This window comes from Boleophthalmus pectinirostris, unplaced genomic scaffold, assembly GCF_026225935.1.
Source record: "Boleophthalmus pectinirostris isolate CB_2022bp ecotype Guang Dong unplaced genomic scaffold, ASM2622593v1 HiC_scaffold_3, whole genome shotgun sequence".
In the NCBI taxonomy this organism is placed as follows: Eukaryota; Metazoa; Chordata; class Actinopteri; order Gobiiformes; family Gobiidae; genus Boleophthalmus; species Boleophthalmus pectinirostris.
In genome coordinates, this window is record NW_026571299.1 from 18,818,732 (window position 1) to 18,840,413 (window position 21,682).

A 21,682-nucleotide genomic window follows, 5' to 3' on the forward strand; every position below is an offset into this window, starting at 1 on the left:
TATTTATGAAGGTTCTCAAAATATGGGCGGCCACGTCATGTGAAACCCCAGAACGTCCAAAATTCACTCTCTGAGCTGCAGAGTCTGCACTAGCACTGATTGGCTGCAGGTGCTGGGTTTAGGCATATACACTTTATGGGTACACTTTCATGGTTTAGGGAGTTAAGATTTCAGATGATCACGAGAGTCCATAGACTGTATGTGAGAGTCCTTTTAGATTTAAACCAAATGGATTTCAGCACTGACACTTGCAACCTAAATGAGACTCATGAAGCTGATAGTTTTGAAAACTAAAACACCACGCTATATCATAAATGAAAGGGACATTATCTCCAGTGGTTTAGTTCCTATAAGTTAAAAAGTTGTAAAAATTAAATGTTTAGTGTTATTTCTGTTGTCAGGAGTGCGTACGTGCGCGCTGACGTCTTGGTCCCAGAATGCAGTCTGGTAAACAGACATGGACGCACCAGGTGAAGACCTCCACAGAGGCTGAGCTCTCAACTCGCTCTTTTCCACCGCCTTTAGTCTTTTATCCAGTGCATCCAGCTGATTTTAGTCTCTCTGGAGGCTCGTTTTTATTCACTACTTCTATAACACCGGTAAGAGCGTACTTTCTGTCATTTCGTGACAATTGCTTATTTCTTGTGCTGTGCTGTCAGGCTTTGCCAGTTTCCTCGCCAGTGCTAGTAATGGCTGGCTAAAGGGCTCAGCTAGCAGGCTAATGTAGCCACCACTGATGGCTACGTCTGTACCAGCCACTACACTAACCTTCACTGAGGTCCATTTTATAAACGACTGTATTTGACACGATCCACCTTTTACACATTAAAGACCAGTGACTACGACACCATTGTCATAACAAAGGGACACAGCCTGGCGAGTATTAAAAAGGGAGTGTAGCTGCAGCTAACTCTCTGAAACTACTGCCTCCATTTAGAAATGGCCAACAGATTGAGTTGTGCTTTGCAGAAATTTTGCAAAAAATAGTTCTTAATGTGTATTTAATGTTTTAAATTGTATTCAGGCAGCCCACATTTATGTTATTGATGGGTTACACTGGCCCCACAATTAGGCCTTTAAAAAATAGGCTATGTAGTAGCCATTGTGAGACCTGATCATTTAAGTAGGCTGTGTTCAAGAGTTTTGCTTCAGGTAATAAATGTTCATGCTTCATCACAGCATTGACCTACAATTAAGGATCTGTTTTACTTTTACTAGCCTTTTGTGTTCAGTATAGTTCAGCAGTATCACTACTGTGTTTTTACCATAATGCCAAAGAAAATCAGTTGCTGGAAATGATAGTCTTATATTTTGTGTGGATAAACACCACAGTGAATTATTTTCCACTTTTTTTTTCAGATTTTGCGTCACTATGGCAAATTTTTGTGTGGATAGACCTTCTCAGTCGCTTTTTTGAAATGTCTGTTGCTGTCCAACAGTTCACAGCTTTCACTGCTATTCTGCTGCCGTGTATTGGACATGGATGAAAGATTACAAATAATAAGAAATGATTCATTTAATAACACAACTCTGCCTTGTGAACAAAATTTACCAAGGTACATGGTACAGATGAAATACACATTTTTGGCAATGGTTTATATGTGGATGGTTTTTGCATGTATTACCATGACAACCAGCAGGGACAGCAAAGTAGTGAAGAGAGTTGATAGCTGTCGGATGGTTTTATAAACTCTGTAGCAGCTGAATCTTATGTTGATTTATTCATGAATTAATATTCACTGAGTTTATCTCAAGTAAAAAAAAAACAACACTTTGACTTGTCCTTTGACCATGTTTGTGCTGTGTGTGTCTTCAGACCTCTGCAGTGTCTGCTGATGAACCTACTGATGTGGATCGACTGACAGTGTTAAAAATAAGTTACTTTTGAAAGGTAGGCTTCATAAGTGTCAAGTTATTAGACTCAAATAATGAATTAAATCACCTTGTCCTATTGTAGAATGGTATAAATGTAATCCATCACCTAAATCATCAAGTCTGACTTCTGATCTTCCTCGGTTCTCACACTTTTGCATATATTAAAGTGTTAATGCAGAGCATCATACGTATTTATTAGGTTAGGAAAAATAATACTTTTTCCAAACTGCCTTTATCATCAAAAAGTAAAGATTTAATAGCACCATCATTCACTGAGGTATACTTTACAAAGAAGTACAATTGTTAGGCTTGCAGGTAGATCCCCCACAGATATTTTTGCTACTTTTTTCCCTCATTTTTGTTTTTTATTAGTGTGTGCTATGTGCATAGGGATTGTTTTTTTAGGCTAGATTTTTTTATTTATTCATAAATCATGTACACATCCAACACCAATATCTTCACAATGCCCTTCAGAGGTTACAATACCTGCTGCATCTGAGATCCTCACACCAGTATCACTATTTGGTTAAATCACCAACAATACCAAAATGCTTTTGGTCATGGGATAAGACGGTTGTGCTTTTCTCTGTTAGTTTCCGAAAAGTTTGTTGTGATGTGAAACATTCGTGTGAATGTTCGTTGTTTTCTTTGTGGGGGTGAGCTAATGCTGTAGCCTTAGTTGATTTGGGGGCAGTCTGAAGGAAGCGATGCTGCCGATCTGCGCCATCGGCCCCTCCGACCATCACCAATCACTCACACACCACATTCATACAAGACGAGGTGGGTGAAGTGTCTAGACTTGTCTTGATAATTACAATACTGACTTAACTTTCAATACATGAAAGCTGGAATAATATATTTTTAGGCTCAATATTTATCATGAGTATGGTACTTTTTATTTACACTACTGGGGAAATGTTGGTTATTTTGGCTATACGATAAGATTTAAGATGCAATGCAAATAATTTGTTATGATGACAGGCCTAGAAGTGTCTTCCCTAAAGACACATCAACAGTTAAGCTTTGGGTTAATAACCACTGAGGCACTGCAGAGTAATATAGCAATAAAAAGCTATATCTGTTTATGTATTTCTGTTTCTAAATATTAGACAATTTAATGGCAAATCTATAGAACATTGTCTTGAACCCATATGGGGGTTTCCAGCCACATTGCCTTACAAATCCAGGTTTATCAGGAAATCCAATGCTGAAACTAGCACTATCTTAAGCTTCAGGTTGTTCATTTAACTAACTAACCATTAATTCAGACCTGAGGTTCAACTTTGTGTGTGCTCTCAGTGAATATAGGAGGGGCAGATAAATAGAGCAACAAACTCTCTTAAAGTGAGCCTTGATGGTTTGATGTGTCCATATGGGAGAGGAGCCAAAGAGCGCATAGACAATAGCTTTTCAACACAAAAGTCTTCAGTTCTTTTGATCAGAAGAGCTAATAGACACAGAATAGACATGGCTCACCCCATCTCTCCTGTTTTACCCTCACAGCAAGCATAAAATACAGCTTTATATGAATTCTGAAAGAGCAGTTATATATTATTATTATATATATATATAATATATATATACTTATATATATATATATATATATATATATATATATATATATATATATATATACATATATATATATATTTTTTTTAATACATGATGGGATGTTATATGCATTTCAGCTAGGGAAATCCTGGTATATTTGCCATAAGGTCATGTGCAAAAGTACATAAATAGTAATTGGTTTAGAGGCAGAAGCTCACTTTGACATTTTAATATTTGAATATGATTTATCTTTGCATGGGAGGGAGATAAAAGGAAGCTAAGAAGTTACAATGGCACATTTTATTGGCTATATACAAAAAAAAAAAAAAAAAAAACATAATCCATGTGCTATATTGTTGCTGTCATATCTGGTATGGGCTGATATGTGACTGAAACTTAAACTGAATTTGAAGTGAAGTTAACATAAACTGAATTGTAGAATTTAATGAAAAGGGTTGTAGAACTGATTATGATTATCATATAAAATTTATGTAATTTTGAATAATTAATTCAAATTCAGCTTTTAATAATGCTTAATTCAATGCGCAAACTTCTGTTTCAGTTTTGCCAACTTCAACAGTTTATATGCAAATTGTCAGAAAAGGTGTTCCTGTACACAGGCATTGTCATAGAGGGATTTTTTTTTTTTTTTTTTTCTAACAGAACTCAGGTTTCTGCAATTGAAATGCCACAATTAACCAAATTCACAGACCATATGTGCAATTTTCTTTTGGTTTAACATTTTGTTAAAAAATTAATTAATAAAATTTAAAGAAGAATCTAATGTAATCCAAAACAGAATTGTGTTTTTGGTGACTGCATAAAAAAAAGACTGTATTGCATTTTACTGACTTAATTGTTTCAGTAATGCCAGTTGTTTAATAATAATCTTAATTTATGTGGGCTATATATGTTGGCTGTTTATGTTGGCTGTTTATGTTGGCTGTTTGTTTATGTATGTTTATGTATGCTAATTCGTGCCTGTTCATTATTGGAACATTTTTTGTTTGCTTTGTAGTTGCAGTGTGACCTTCAGGTAGATCGAGTTGACTCATTGAATAGATCTTTTAATATTATTAACAGCCTAATGTTCATTATTAAGACGACTTGTTGCGTGCAGGTTTTATTGTGATTGAAGTCTCAGAGTCTGACGCGACTAAAACAACACGCGTTTGCTCGTGTCCATGAGTGAAAAGTCCTCCTGTCCCGATCCCGATCCCGATCCCGCCCGAAGCTGACTCTGTGTTGTTACATTGTAGCGGAAAGAATGTCGGAAAGGGCCGAGGATGACGTCAGGGGGGAGCTGCGCCGAGCGGCCAGGCAGCAGCAGCTGAAGCAGCAGCAGCAGATCCAGCGGGGAGAAGGCTCCACAGCAATGGCGACTGTTGCGGAGCGGAGATCCCTGCCTAGCCCAGAAATAATGCTGGGACAGCCTTGGAGCAACTGGGTCGACGCTGCCAAACTCCACGGCAACGACGGTGAGTTCCCTAACGCCCCGATTGAACGTGTGTTAGCGATACCGAGCGCGACACTTGCTAGTGTTGTCTGTGTTTTTTGGCCGATTGCATGCAGTTTTGGTGGAATATTAGGAAATCCTACGGGTAGCAACAGCACAGGCAGGCAAGTGCAACTATTTATGTGTCTGTGTGCAATTGTCTTGTTTTCAGGTGCTGAATTGGAGGAAAGTTTTAAAGACTTCGGGAAAAATCGCGAAGCCATGCGCTTGTGCCGAGAAGGTAAGTGTTTTTCTCTTTAGGGCCAAAGGTGTATGTTGTTTCTGTGGATTTGCACGCGTTTAAAGACACACGATTCAAACACTTACCAGCGCTATTGTGCCCGAGTAAATCTTGATTGTCCACTCATTATTACCGTTTACAAAACGCCATATTTACAGCCTCTCTGTCCCCTATTCCAACTTTAAACTATGTTCCTAACATAGTTAATTTACCTTTTAATATTTCTTATACAACTTAAGTGGTCTATAGAATTCCAGTAGGCTCATATGTGTTATCATGGCAAAGCTATTTACTTTATATTAACGCAATACATTTATTCAGGTAGCCAAATAAACTAATATTTCATGCTGCTGGAAATCCATATGACAAACCTTCACATGTTTTCTCCAATGACCCGAAAGGTAGACTTACTGTAATTCATTGGCAGTTAGCCTATAGCATATCTAGCTTATGGGTTTATTTACATTTAGTTTTGTTTACTGACAGTGTGTGTTGCACTTTAATGAAGTCACACTGTGAGTATCGATAGTAGAAAATGGAGCCTAATAGTATGAAAGTTTCAAACATTACAAATATAAAGAAGAAAAAAGGTTGGGACCACTGATAGACAAGCTCAAGACGATTTGACTTCCACTCAGGCTTCGTTCTCCTCCTAAATGGGCCTAGTAAAAGTTGTAGTCATAACAGTGGGCTACTGTATATATTTATAGGATAGCAATGGTTTATTCTTGAAGTCCTTCTCAATTCTGAGTTGAAGTGGGAGTCAAAATGTCTTGAACTTTAAAGCACTGTCCAGATGACTGCCGACGAACTGTTGCTACTGAACTTTTCCAGAAGGGAGATTGCATGGACAGACATACATTGACATTACACAAACAACTTTTTGTTACTATGTAGTATTTTTATCTCCATGATTAATTGGTTCTGGTTAATTGCAATTATAGCTTAATTGATAAATTAGCTCAAAATAGTTTAGTTATTTTTAATACAAAATAGCCATTGTCATTTAAGAATCACCAACTAATGTAAAAAAAAGCCTAGGATTTGTTGTACAACAGATTATAATAACACTTTTTCAAGATGGTCCATGACTATAATTTACTGTTTGATAAATGACTAAACTGTTAATTTAACCAAATGTGAGACAACATGCATCAGTTTTATCAATCTTCTGTATTCCCTTTATTCTTTGCTGTTCATGTGGTTCTTAGAAGTTAGACATTAGTGTTAGTTCATAAGATTTTGTTATGGCTTTATGTTGTGTACACTATAGAACAGATTATTTACAGTCACTGCAGTTGCGTTTGCATCGGTAACAATGGAACCTGTGTGCATATTCAAAGAAGATTGCACAATTTCTGTTAATTTGACTTGTTTATGCTTTGAGGAATTGTCCAGATTTCCTGCGCTGTATTCGACAGTATGGTTGATGAAACAGGGCTGTGGGCTGAGTAGGGCTCCTGAAACACATGGTGCTAACATGTCACTGCGTCTGTGCCACTCTTGTTTGTGCCATGGGGCTGATCCGCACATGCTGCTCATAGGAGTCTGTGTGCGGACTGTCATACTCCCATGGTGTTTGTGTGTGGCTATGGGGTTAGAACAAGTGGATGACTACACTTTTGTCATGACTCACCAATAGATGTATTTGATGGTGATTCTGTTGTTCTCGCACATCCACAGCAAAAATATGATGATGGCAGTGATTAATTCAGGTAGAAAAATTAATAGTGAAATTATACAATTAATCATGTCATTGAAAGAAGTTTCTGAAGTCGTAGTTCTACAGATCAGATTCTGACTGCTGTGGTCAGACTGAGCCAGACCTGGGACGATTCTGATCATTCATCTCTGCCATTGGTGAGGATGCTGAAATTAAGCATTCTCCTTCTGTCTGGTGCTCTTTTGGTGAGCTGTTTTTTTTTTTTTTTTTTTTTTTTTTTTTTTTTTTTTTTGTCGAACTGGAAAAAAAGGATTACAGAATGATCCACACACTGTAACAGTTGACGTCCTTTCCGGACCAACCAATCTGGATGTACATGTCTCTGCCGTTTCATCACGTCAGTTCAGAATGAAGAGGGGATCTAGTTGGAAACAGCAGAACTCTCCCAAGTGAACAGTATTACTAGTTTTGGGTTTATTTGACCTTGCTGGTCTGGCTGGAAAGTGTGCAGTAGCTTATACGTTGCACTTCAGTACTTTGTGAAATACAAAAATATGTGAAGCTAAAACCTCTATCAAAAGAAATGTATAAATAGTAATAAATACAATTCATTACAAAAATAGGGCTTTTTACAAGTATAATACTTTGTCTTTTTGTTTATTTTGTCACAGATTCTTGCTGAAGTATGCCCTTAGTATAATGACTATAAACAGTTGATTCACATTAATTACCATCATTGTCATATATTTCTCTGTGGCAGAAAGCTTCTCATCTCCTTTAGAGGAAACTTCTAAAGCTTTTATTGTACTTAAGATAACGGCCCTCGTCTCTCAGCAGTGGTCCACTGATGATTGGAGAACACTTGAAGGAGCTGGTGGAGTGGGTTTAAGTGGACCACCTCTTCTCACCTCTTTAATGCTATAGTTCTCGAATGGTAAATAATTGGATCTTGTAGAGAAGCACACATCTAGCTTTTTCAGTTCAGATACCAAAATCCATTGTTTGGCTTCATCTATTTCATCCAATCAAAGTCTCCAAAGTGCTGCACAGTGTGAACACAATATCAATAAATAAATTAATTAATTAATTAAATAAATAAATACAAACACAATTGCATAAAATAATAAAAGATTGGGGCTGACCAAAGAAAAGGATGCCCCAGCTTCTCAGGCTCGTTTTTGGGATGAAAAGCTAGAGCTGGACCTCAGACCTTATGGAGCACATAGTAATGTAGGGAACAATGAAGTCTGCAAACATCTCAAAGTATACCATTTTAAATTAAACTCAAAATGAATTGGAAGCCAAAGATACAATGAGTTTAATACATTCTTTAAAAAACATATATCCGAAGAATATAAAACAAATACAACAGTTGGTCTATTGTATCTATACTTCATTCAGTTCATTTTCCTGGAACAGCGCTGATAGTATTGATGCATACCTAGTACCACAGGAATCCAGAACATTTAATAACATCATTTCGCTTTATATGTATATATGACGTATGAGATAACAGGCCCCGTGTTTGTACCTGTGATGACTGAACTTTTTCTGGTTTGTATTGACGGGAATATATATAGCAGTTTTGTGTTCATTTTTCTAACCAGCACGATTGAATAAGGGATGCAGTGTTAAATCATATGTTTATGTATTTAATGTTATGTACAGTCCATTTCTCTTTTGTGCAGACATGCCCATTTTTGGCCAGTGTCCAGCACAAGATGACTTCTACCTGGTGATGTGCAGCCATTGCAGTCAGGTAGTGAAGCCCCAAGCCTTTCAAGCACATTATGGTAAGTATCTTAACAACTATGACATGATTTCAATCTGCTCTTCTGTCTGTTGATGTCAATATTATGAAATTTCTGTCAAATACTTGATAAACTTCCACTTTGTTACGCAACTCTTTGGTAAAATCTGACAACACGAAAGTGTAAATGTAAAAAATGTCCAAGATACTTTATGACAGTAGTTAATCACTTTTCTTTTTCTTTTTATATGACTATTTCTGGTCTCACATTGCCTTTTATCTGTGGCTGTTCCAGAAAGGTCGGGCAAGGAATCAAACTCTTGACCTGTTGACTGATACTATTTTAAACACAGGCTGAAATAGCAAATTGTGCTTATTTGTAGTGTCCAGTGATTACCTTTAAAACAAAGCTATCTGCTGTAAAGTCATTTCCATGGGACAGATTAAGTTTTCACTTTTGATGAACATCTTGGTTGTTTCCCCGCAGAGAGAAGACACAGTTCAGCCAGCAAACCCATAACCACGACGACCTTCCCCGTGTCTGGAAGGAACCGGAGCAGCGGCAGTGGCTTTGGGCCTGGGCTCGGCTCGGGATCCACTGCTGGAGTGGTTAGCGGAGGGATTCTCAGCCGACCGTCCTCTGCTGGGTCCAATCTCTCTTCCTCTTCAGCTCCCTCGTCCAACTCCAAACTGCTCAAACCACCCAAAGAGAAGCTTCCAGGCATTCCCAGAAGGCCTCCCTTTTATCCCAGGTCTCTGCAGCCTGACAAAATGTAAGAGAGATGCACCTTGTCCTATTCATTTTTAACTGATTTGAAGCACTAGAATAATGTTGAAGGGTCCATATTGTGGCGCAACATTCTGATTTTCGTTATAATGTTGTTTCCTCGTCAAAACCTATCCGCAATTGTGTTTTGGTTCATGCAGGTTGTGAACCTGTATGTTTAGGCTGAGTTCTTTTCTCAAACAGAAAACACTCTGTTCCATCTTGTGATGTCATGTCAGGAACTGCACCACAGCACCAAAATGTAGTTGGTGTTAACCTGAAAACTGCCCCTTCATGACAGCATAAGGTGGAACAGAGCATTTTGAGTTTTGGAGATGTAGACAGACTAATAATACAACATTACACAAACGAGTGAAATGAAACAAAATACAACTCTAGGTATATTTTTGAGGAGGTAACAACATTATAAATAACAAGGCTTAAAGGTCATAGTAAACAATGTGTAATATAGGACCTTTAAAGAAGACGTATTATGCTTTCTTTGTGTTATTTTGTGATAAACTACAATATGCGTAGATTGTGATTTTACATTTTATTTTAAACTGCACTTAGGGCTGTCGCAGTTAGGAATTTTTCTCCTGCGGTGCGGTATAGCGGCTCAACGCCACAGTATACGGTGATACTGCACCCCACCCCCCCATCCCTCGGAGTTACAATATTTCCAATGGCACTGAAAACTCTGATGCGCTTGTTGCACAGATGCACATGTGCCTTGGTTGTCGCGTGGTTATAGCGTGGGGCTCCCAAAGGGGAGAAGTAACATTTGGCTTTGGAACAAGTGCCGCTGCCATCTCTCCAGCTCTCACTGTGGCAGGTCGGCTCAGAATCCTGCACCAGGTTGGGTAAGAAACTTAAGGGAGAACCCCGAGCACGCGAAGCAGGGTGTCCGCAAAGCACGATCAGGCAACTGCTGTACTTACCTCTGTGGGCTGCAGAGCTCTACGCTGGTCCTTTCGCCCATGGTCACCTGACAGTCTACACAGGTGCACCTGGTTCAGTCCTGGTTTGGTCCTCCTAGTTCAGTCCTGGAATCAGTCCTTGGTTAGTCCTGGGTTAGTCTTGGGTTTGTCCTGGGTTAGTCTTGGGTTAGTCTTGGTTAGTCTTGGGTTAGTCTTGGGTTAGTCTTGGGTTAGTCTTGGGTTAGTCTTGGGTTAGTCTTGGGTTAGTCTTGGGTTAGTCCTGGGTTAGTCTTGGTTCAGTGTTGACGTGTACAGCATTTCGATCAATGTTTCTTCTGCTTAGTAAATAATGCTTGTGAAATGATGACAGTGAATTCATATTCGTACTGAAGAAAGCGTAATTGTTTCATTTGATTTCGTGATTGTTATTCTTGAAATTGCAATTTTTAAATTTGAAGGCCTATTTTGATGGATGCGTCAGTTAGAATGCTTTTAATCTGTATGTGATTTATCATGTGCACGGGCGGATAACGATTGGAATGTTAACTGGTCCGGGCGGATGCAGGTCTCCAAAAATGGACCCGTGCAGGACTCTGGGTCGAGTCACGTTGGTCACGTGCTGTGATAGCAAGTGGCCCAACATCCACCGTGGTGGACTTTTTAGCGCGGTGATTCATTTTTGCGGTTATCGTGACAGCCCTAACTGCACTATTAATCTAAATCAACTTAATAATAGAAAGGGCTGCACTGACTTTCTGTCAAAACTGCAGAACTGATTCTGTGTGCTGACCCTGTCTCTTCATAGTGATTATTTTATTTTGGCAAGCAGCAATCTTTTTGAACATATGACTTTTTTTTTTCCAATGAGGCAGTATAGGGGGTAGTTCAAAAGAATGCAGGACAATACTAGATAATACAAATTGCCACAAATAAATCAAAATCAGGGCTTATATAGGGAAATCCATTAGAGCATGTTTAAAATTTGAAAAAGTATTTTCCTTTTAAATCATGATGAAGACAAAAGAGTCTAGCTTTCTTTGTGTGGGGAAAAAACTGCAAAAAAAATACCTCCCACATTTGCTGTCCTTGAATTGTATAGAGATGACAAATACTTTTTTTTTTTACAATAATATATGCTATTTTTTGCAAAAACAAACCAAAAAAGAAAAGTCGCTTCTAATGTATTAAAATGTTTTGGGTGCATTGACACAGCAAACAGATTACTTTGTGGTGAATCATATCAGGTGTGTTTTTGTCCTCCCAGCCCCATTCACACATACACATCTGTGTCTTACCATGGCTTTGTCACTGGGTCATTGTTTCTAACTCTCGGCCTCCTCCTTGCTGCCTTCTTCATTTCTCTAACCTTGTGTTCCAGCCTCACCCCGGCTGTCAAGGTGGAGAAGATGCATCTGAATGTGGACCCCTCAACTAAGCTGGTGCCGACTCTCTCTGCTCCCACTACCACCTCATCTTCCTCAACATCTTCCTCTAGCACCACTGTGAGCTCCAGCACTACTCCCATCACCACCACCTCCTCATCAGCCCTTAAACCAGGCCTTAACTGTCCCTCCATACCAAAGCCTCCATTACCAGCCCCGGGTCAGATACCCAATGGCAAAGGTCACCTCGCCGTCCTCTCTGACAAGAAGCAGGACAGCAGCAGTACCAGTAGCAGACGCCACTTAAAGAAAGTGACAGGTCAGCAACTAGTGGTTGAAGTTCTGTCTAAAAAGTATTCTGAACATGTTATGTTGTTATGAGGCATATAATGTTTATCTTTATTCACTTCTTCATGTAACATAAAATTCACTCTCATTTCTTATGCCTATAGAACGCGAGTTTAATCCGGATATCCACTGTGGTGTTATGGATTTGTCTGCTCGCAAACCATGCACAAGATCACTAACATGCAAGGTAAGGCAACACTGACACATGCTTTAGTCCAGTACATTTAAGCATTTCTGTAAGTATGTTATTAACACAAATGCCTTTGTAGACACATTCTTTAAGCCAGCGGAGGGCAGTACCAGGTCGGAGGAAGCGCTTTGACACATTACTGGCGGAGCACAAGAGCAGAGCGAGAGAGAGGGAACGGGAGCGGGAAAAAGAGAAGGAGCTCCATCAGCCTCATTCTCAGCAGAGCGCTCCTCTCAGGGAAAGCCACCCTGCCTCACACACCCCCTCTACACATGACCCCCATCAGGCAACCCATGGAAACGGGCCTGTGCTCGAGGCCACCAAGTCTTTGTCTGTAGGCAAGCAAAGATTCTGCAGCCCCAGTCTTCCACGGTGAGTGGCAGAAAATGAATGTCCATTCGCTTGAATGCCTGTTGTCATCATATTACCTTGTACAGCAACATGGATTATTCATATTATTTTTGAGTTTACAAACTCTCAAGCATTATGAGGTGCCATTTAGTACAGCTGTATTTAAATTTGAACTAGGTTCGGGGGATATGCCAAAAATGTTATCACAATTTATGGCCCAATGCCAATAATTGTCTTCTGCTAGATGATATTTACAGTATCTGACACTGTACTTTTTAGACTAAACAGCGGCCATGGAGGGGGGACACCAGGAGACCCCACAACTGTCCACGATTTATCACATCATCCACAAAGTACTCCAGATGTTTTCTCACGCCCCTCCAGTGATGAGGGTGAAAATGAGGAGAGGGAGGAGAGTGTGGACAAATTTGACTGTCACTATTCGAGCTATCACCCTCGACCAGCAGCTGTAAGTGTATTTACTTGATTTAAAAATTTTGAAAGGGGTGCAGCAAAAATGAACTATAATTATTTGTGTTCTTTTAGTTTTGTACTTTTGGAGGCCGACTATATGGAAGAGGTTGTTATTCATTTGACCGGCGGTGGGACACAGTGCGTTGTGCTTTAACCACAATGATGGACAAGCATGTTAATTCTCAGATGTGGAAGTAAGTTGGCACCCTTATTATTAGTGTATTTGAAATGGTCATACTGTACTATTTTGAGGAATAATTCACAATTGTGAAATTGTGTCTTGTAGGAAAATTCCCTTTGCCTTGGAGAACTCCTCCTCTGTTGCACCTACCCATCGGGCAAGCACAAACTACCATAGTAGCACTCCCTCGTCAGGCTTCCTGGGCCCCCCTGCCCCTTTGCCCCAGTCCCCTTATAGCCAGTCTTATGAGGGCAAGTCTGTGCTCTCCTATGGAACCACCTTAAATGCCCGCAGCTCCCCTCAGAGCGGGGCAGAACACCCGGCCTATGGCACCACGCAGGCCCGACAAGTGTCTTCGTCGCCGCAGATGCCTTCAGCCCATTCATCCTCATCCTCTGCTCCGCACCTCGCCTCAGGCCGCTCTCTCAAGTCCCGCTCGTCCAGCAGCAACACTACCAGGTCAGCTTCGTTCAGGCCCAAAGACATCCCCTCTGGCTCTACTGCCCCTGTCACGCCTAACCCCACAGGCGGAGGCAGCAGTGGAACCAACAGTAATAGTAGTAGCACCAACTTGAGCTCGGGGAAGAAAAGAAAGAACAGCTCTCTTTTAACTTCATCCCACAGCTCATCTGAATCCTCCTCCAATGCCAACTACTCCTCCTCTTTCAAAAAGAACTGTGCAAATGTGGGCAGCTCAGGGAGCACTTTCCACCACAGCTCACTTGGACCCTCAGCCTCCTCATCATCTCACAGCGGCGTTCACAGTGTGGGACTCAACTGTGGCCCCACCGTGCGGACCAACTCCCTCAGCCTCAAGGCAGATGCATCTATGGGCTCCACCGGGGGCTCCTCAGGCCCGCCTGCCCGCGGACCCCCGTCAGGCAGCCCAGCAGAGTCCATCAAACGCATGAGCGTCGTGATGAACAGCAGTGACTCCACTCTGTCTCTGGGGCCCTTTGTCCATCACCAGTCGTCATCATCGGAGCACCACACCAGCTTCAGTCACCACTCTGACGCTCGCCTGGAAGGAAAGAAGCGCAAGAGCTCCCCTGCTTCCAGCAGTGTGAACAGTGGAGGTCTGGGCGGAGGCGGGGGAGCAGGGCCAGGCAGGCCTAAGATGTCAAAGTCGCCTGCGATTAACAACATCCATGGGAAGCATGGGCGGAGCATTCCAGGCACTCCAGGGCTACCTAACAATTCACATCAGGTGAGCACTTTTGCACTTCACATTTAACTGATTAGCAAGTGCAGGTTATTGTGTGCAGAATTCACTTACTAATATCTTAAATTAGGGTTGGGTGATATGGAAAAAAAAAAAAAATCTAATCACCTTTTTTTTGTCTTATTAAAAACACCAAATCACAAACCTTTACTGGCAGAGGACTGGCTGTAGACGTCTCATACTACAATCTGCGTTGTCAGTTGCATGGGACATTTTGAAAGAACCAGTCTAGCCACTTGTGTGGTTGTAAAATAAAATGGACCCTGTGTGCTTCTATGAGGCAGTACACCTGTTGTATCAGGCATATTCTGCTAATTTCATTTCTTAGCAGTGTGCTCATTTATGTTTGCACAATGTCCATTTCCCACTGTTGCCAGCAGAGGGTGACATCCACTTAATCATTCAGCATTTTATTGGTGCAATTCCTCAGTCGGTTAAACTGTCGAATTAAATATTTTTTTGGAATTGGAAAAATAAAACATTTGAAAATGAATATATACTTATTTTATAATATAAAATATATATATATATATATATATATATATATATATATATATATAATATATATATATATATATATATATATATATATATATATATATATATATATATATTTTATACATGGTTATAAAATACCAAATAGACAAAGAAATGCAAGAGTCTAAAATGAGCATATCTTACATTTGGGAGAATCCTATCTGCTCACATCTCCCTTCTGTCTTTGGCTTTGTCCAACTTTACCTCTCAACCTCTCTTCTGTGTCCACAGCCAAAGGCTCGTCCTTGACAACAGTGTTGCCCCTGTGTAACGATGGACGGGGAATCACCCAGAGCAGTGGTCACTGCTCTGGTCTGAATGAGGCCTTCAAACGTCAAACCCACATTACTCTCAGCTTCCCACAGTCCTCAGGGTGGAGATGATCTGGGCTGCTCAGTGAAGTCAGTGTGGTCCTTACAAATTCTCCCAAAGCCATGTGTGGGTTGGGGTGGTTGGGGTGGCGGCAGCACTGTATGGGGACAAATCATCTGTGCTTGGGTCTGTAGACTTTTCCAATGACCCAGAAGCAAGTGTCTCCCCAGCATACAGAGAGGTCTTCCTGTCAGGATAACGAGAGGAGGAACAAGACACACAGCCATGGATCGGTTCAGTTCAAATCCAAATTTACAAATCTCATGTTAATGATGAGGAAGACAGTGAGCCAATCTTTTGTGTGGACAATGAATGCGTGCGTTTGTGTATGTCCATGGCTGGTTCTTTGGCTATTGATCTCTTTAAACAAAGCCTAATCAACTATAAAATTTGTTTATTTATTATAAACCAACATTTTAGTTGGTGTGTGATTGTGTTACTCTAAATTAAACAGGGTAGTCCAGACTATAACTGTCTTTAAAAGTAAATGTTGTCAAAACAGATTTCAGATCAGCTGTTGGCACAGAACACAATAACCATAGAACCACCCTGACAGTTGGATGTAAGTATTTTTCTCATGATCTGATTTGATTCTGGTGAATTACTGGATTTATTTACAACCACATCAGTAGCCTTTCAAAGGAAGCTAAATGACCAACCGCTGGCTAAAAAGAAAAAAAGATCACCTTCCATTTTTCTTGCTTTTGCTGACATGTAATACAGGCTGTGCGTGGTTCAAGAGAAAGGGTGACCCAGTCCGTTTTTCATTACCCAACAATTATGCAAGTGTTGATTCTTTATAAGCTTTTACACTGAACTACACGTCTTTGTAGATGTGCTTCTGCTTACAAATGTGAAAGGACACCTACTGTGCCCCTTCAATTCTTTCTTTTATCAAATGATAGCTTGGCCTTAGAGACACCTGATCATTGTCTATATCCTTTTACATCACAGCTCCTAATGAGTAGTAGACCTATCCCCAACTGGAAACTGCTCTCAATATACCCATTTTCTCCACAGGTACTGCTCCAAAATCCAAGCCAAACGTTGCCAACTTGCCAATTTGTTTATCTAAATGCTTGGCTGTCTGACCCACTTAGTGTTGCATAAATGCAGTCAGAGCATCTGTTGTTAAGGAGATTGTGTCCCAAACAGTGGAGTGACTTTGACATCTGTGTACTGTAGAGTTTTCTCTAGCGTTACAGGGAATCAGGTACATTGTCTTAACTGGAGGAAGATTATGCATTTCACCTGTTTCTGTGGGGATGACTATGTCCTGTGTAAAACCACTACCCGAGCCTCATCAGAACACTGTCATTATTAGTATTAGTATTAGTATTAAACTACACTTTCCTTTGTCCATATGGCGTCTTAAATCAGGCAATACTCTGAGATGTCTCAAGTGAGTGTAATAGTGCAGGATTCATGAAGATGGCTTCACGTGACATTTTCTTTTGGCACTGTTTGTTGAACCTTCACAGAATAGAAAGTATAAACGATACATTTTTAAAGAAAACATCATTTAGAGTTTTCCTTACAGCTTACGTGTGAAAGGTTTTGAAATATCCATATTTGAGAATATGTATTTTGTTAACAAATTGTACATAGTGAAATATGTATTTTTGCACAGGCCTTTTTCGTACATGCAGAATTTTTGGTACAATTTTAAGATGAGTCATTATTTATTTTGAAAATGAGATAGTCATAACTTGATCTTCTAAAGTGGTTCACTGCCAAGTCTATATGATGCAATATGCTGATATTCAGAAAGTGAAGCATCTCATGAATTATGTACTGAAATCCTTTAAGGAACAGTGTTGCCGCTGTAGCAAAGTCTGTCTGAAAACCTGTTTTTCATAGTTCAAGGTCTCTTATCACATGTACTTTTCCAACACATTTTGTCGCTTCTGAATCAACATAATGGAAGCGTGTGTGAGATTGTGATTTTGAGGTCCCGCTGGCTTTAAGTTGTGCCCATTGTAGAACTCACATCAGTCATACATTTAGCAGACGGAGTACCTTAAACACATTTCACAGTTGAAACGTGAGTGTTCTTTTTAAGACTGAAGGGACTTGAGCAATCATCACAAGGAATAGGAAAGCTTCAAACAGTCAACTGCTCACATATTGTTGCCAAACTAGCAATTGAAATGACAGCTTTGAAACAAGTAGTTTGCAGCTTTTAAATGAAATACTCAATTAAGAAAGTGCCTGAATTAGTTTCACCTTTGACTGTTTGAGGACAGTGTTGTTTGGGTTGTTACCTTACTTGAATGTTAAGTGTTTAGGAGTCATTTTCTGCCTATCCCTGTATGTGGTCAAACTGAGCTTTTGTCAGATGCCCAGTTTGAAGTTTTACTGACAACTTTTCAGTAGCCTTTGCATGGCGTTGAATTAGTTTGTAAAACCCTTTTCAGCTTAACCCTACGCATCTTTACACTGTTTCCAGAAGATGGACACACTGTACAGATGTTTTCTTTTTTATTATTAGCTTCATATTATTGGAATGTGAAAGAGAATTGATTTATGAAAGGAAAAAGAAATCAACCCTTCATTATGTAAAGGTGTGTATAAATTTCTTTATCAATTTTCAGCTGGACTTATGTATTGGCTGCTATGTAATTCATGAACAAACATAGAATAGAATTAATATTTAAAGAAAAAAAGATTGTATAGTATTTGTTTTGTAACAAGTTTCTGTAAATAAAATAATTTATACTGCTATTTATATGAAATCCTGTCTCTGCCTCATCATTACAGAAAACATGCATTCTGTTTAACAAATTTTATTATATATACACACAATATTGTCAGACAAAATACAAGTTTGGTTTTCCAAATAATGTAAGGTGAAAATGAAAGGTCTTAAGGGGCTACATGTTTATAACTCGGGACAACTTCTGGACTCTGTTCAGCAACAAGTCGCCCTTCTTTATGGTTTCCTGGTACTGCCAGTTTTTACTGTCCGGTCTGCAGTGAAAAGCACACATTAGAGATCAGACACAAAAACAAATACCAAAGAAAAGAAAACTATATTGACTTTACCTATTGGTCTCCACAATCTCATTAACCTTATCAATTTTACAGTGAAGACGTCCAGCAGCAATGAAGCGAGACAGTTCCCTGAAAAACATTAGATTGCTATAAAAATGCTCAAAAGTCACAACAGAATAAACTTAACTGCTACTGCACAAACGTCTTTTTTTTTTTCCTGCAAATTGTCCCTAATTTTAACAGGTCAATTATGAGCATGAGTGCAACCAGTTTTATACATCATTAAATGTTAAACTTGTAGTTGCTTAAGACAATGTAATCAGATTTTGCTTTGTGCTCTTACATTTGTGCAATCTATAATTAAGTGAAGTGTGCTCATTCACTGAGGACATAAGCAAAGTGCTTCAGTGCACTTACTGGTCAATAAACTCCGTGCTGACCCCGAAGGCCTCAGCCATGTAGCCCAAAGTGAGGGAGCGGTAGGACTCCAGCAGCTGGCCGTACGCCTGGATCCTCATCTCTCTCACATAGTAGCGGTAGTGTGGGGCAAACAGCCAGTCTTTCTTCATCTCCTGTTCCACTGTGGCTATAATGCACAAAACAAGACATACAAGCATTGTGGTTTACTACACCTCTGAACAAGACTCAAGGTCTAAAAAGAGAATTAGATTTAACTGTTTTAACAAAAAAATAACAGAAGCACAAAGATTAGGCTATGGAGACTTCCTACTATTGTGACACTTATACACCATGTTATAAAAGATGTGTTATAAACTGAATTCACTACAGCATAATACTACACTTACTATATAGTTTCAAAATACCTATCATGTTAAAATGATTTCTTACCTAGTGACTGAAAAAAGACGGAGTAGCGGCACTCGTACAGGGAGAAAAGGTACTGGCGAACAGCAGGTAGGCTGTGCAGCACCTCCAGGATTTCTGCTCCCTTTATTACCTGTGAAAGAAGACATACATGTGTAAATCTCTAAAATACTTCTATTACATGCTTGTAACAACACATATACACAACCTTTTCCCTCAGGTCTGGCCTTTTGAGTGCGATCATGCAAACGTAGACTGTGTATGTGACAAAGGTCTTGTAGTCCATGAGCTCATAAGAAGTGAACGTAGACACAGTGTCAAGGAAGAGCTCTGCTGCTTGTTTAAAATCCCTAATGGCCACACAGTACAGGCCCTGGTAGACCTTCAGGCGATTCCTCCGGTCCCAGTCACCACCCTCCTCAATGAGGCTACAGACAGAGGGGAAAACAAGGTGAGAGGTGTGCTTAATACAGTATATACAGTACTATACTCTTTACTTACCCCCAAATGTTTGGCTTATTTATTACAAGCAGTGTTACATATGATGGAGTGCCTTACCTTTTGGCTTTCTCTGAGTTGCGTGTGATGAGGTCACTGTCCATGTAGAAGAGTCCAATCCTCAGCAGATAAAATACTATGTCCAATCTATGTCCAAGAGCCACAGTCTTGTCATAGGTCTTCCTAAATGCAGTTAAGGCGCCCTCCTGTGGACATGTAGAAAAAATGATGAGCAGCAATGTAATAATACTAATACTAATACTAATGTAATAATCAGTATTGTGATGCATCAGTAATATTATAATTCATGTAATACAGACAGTTTGTGCATTCTCTGAAATAGAAAGATTACAACAATTGCAACCAAAATGATCTATAACTATTATGTAAAAAGCATTAATATTGCTAGTTATGTTGTTAAAGCCAGTCAGCCTTTAAGGCATTTGTATCAATACAAAATGTCTTTAAAAAGAGATCATAGTGTCAGAAAAAAAATGTCAATAACAATTATAACTGTGACTTTGGGCTCAATAGAGGTATGCACTGCCATACCTCAATTGATAATCTCATTCTGAGATTTAGATATTATCCTTGTTTAAAAAACGAACTTAACTAATGTTTAGTTAAAAGTACGGAGTTAGTTAGTTTATCATGAGGCTAATAAATGACAGTACCTTGTCTCCAATTCGAATGAGATATTCTGCTTTGGCCATCATGGCGTCTCGTATCTCACTCTCTCCCAGGTTCTTCTCTGCATCCTCCAGGACATCATCCAGGCGCTTGAGCTCCTCTTCGTTTGCCTTCTTCATTCTGTTCAGCAGGTCCGTGTCCAGCGTCCACTTCAGCTCTTTACACAGACCCTCGTAATATGGAGCCATGTCTAAAGGAGACAAAGCCTTATATTCTTATAACAGAATACAATTGTAGTAGCAGTCTTTATAACCCTAATGTTATGATTGTAACCTGGTCCCTGGCCTTTTTATGCACTAAAGACACAGCCGGAGCATTGTTGTTTTTGTAGGTTTGGCGACACTATAAATTGTTTTCCAAAACGGACACGCAAACGAATCAAAATTACTTTCCAACAGTCTACCCAAAAATAAAAACAGCTTAAAATAAAATAATATGAATAATATGGCTACTCTGTGATAAGCATTATACGATGGCACAACAGAAGAAAGATGCTAACTCACTGTTAGCTTTGATTGCATCCATTCATTTTTTACTTTGGCGTCCTGTCGGTGCCCGTCCATCGTGAGCAGAAACTTCAGCTGCGCTATCCTCAGGTCGGGGTTCTTAGGCAGACCCTCTTCTTCTAGATTTTCGAGCGGCATTTTACCCCCAAAGCGAACACAAAATCAGCCTATTTATACAGATGTAGACAGGAGCGGAGCAGCGCTGCTCGGCTAGTCTGCGATGACTACGGGAAACACTCGGAAGCACTGGGCCGTTCACTTCCGGAGGACAGAAGAGCATTTTAAGAGACCTGCGGTGTGCGCACTGCCCCCTGCTGGGAACAGTAGTTACAACAGGTAACTGCACAAACACAAATACAGTACAGAGGGCCGCACACGGCTAACTTTACCCCAGTAACTTTTTTAACAAAATGTTAGAATAATTTATATTATGCATAGGCCTACAATATTTTAAAGTAACATTGACGTAAATGTGCACTTGTGGTAGAGGGCCAACAGCTTTGTCTAGAAATGTTCCACAGGATGGCATTAAACTATCTCAATCACAGACTGTAAAAAAGTCTATGATCTCAATGGAGTCAAGGTGATGCAGCCATCAACCATGCTACAGGTTAGATCTGTGGACAAACAACCCTGCTCACAGTAAGAATGCAGAAAATAGCTATTTTATTTGCAACAAAATATACCAGTAATTCATGGTAAAAAAAAAAACCAAAAAAAAACAACGAATTAATTAATACAAATAATACCATAGTGTGCAACATTCTAGATAGTATTTCCACTGAAATATGAGAAATGTTGCAAGAGTTTAATAAGGATGCCATTTATTGAGAAAAAATTTGGGATCACCC

At 39.7% G+C, this 21,682-nt stretch overlaps 2 protein-coding genes across 2 annotated transcripts; one reads left to right on the forward strand and one right to left on the reverse strand.

The window, feature by feature from the left end:
• Positions 1–425: 425 nt before the first annotated feature.
• On the forward strand, positions 426–18,047 carry LOC110165751 (ataxin-7). The gene is made up of 13 exons (XM_055160635.1): positions 426–599; positions 1,817–1,891; positions 4,686–4,904; positions 5,094–5,162; positions 8,514–8,618; positions 9,063–9,348; positions 11,640–11,962; positions 12,096–12,178; positions 12,261–12,553; positions 12,812–13,001; positions 13,079–13,200; positions 13,293–14,394; positions 15,178–18,047. Exons 3-13 carry the CDS (start codon positions 4,694–4,696, stop codon positions 15,193–15,195), a joined length of 2,802 nt encoding a protein of 933 aa, XP_055016610.1. The 5' UTR covers positions 426–599; positions 1,817–1,891; positions 4,686–4,693; the 3' UTR covers positions 15,196–18,047.
• A 41-nt stretch (positions 18,048–18,088) lies between these two features.
• Positions 18,089–21,087, reverse strand: psmd6 (proteasome 26S subunit, non-ATPase 6). The gene is given in 9 exon segments (XM_020930986.2): positions 18,089–18,288; positions 18,364–18,441; positions 18,730–18,898; positions 19,162–19,270; positions 19,346–19,565; positions 19,696–19,841; positions 20,310–20,515; positions 20,829–20,852; positions 20,855–21,087. Coding segments are annotated over 9 exon segments (1,164 nt in total). The 5' UTR covers positions 20,970–21,087; the 3' UTR covers positions 18,089–18,191.
• Positions 21,088–21,682: the final 595 nt, after the last annotated feature.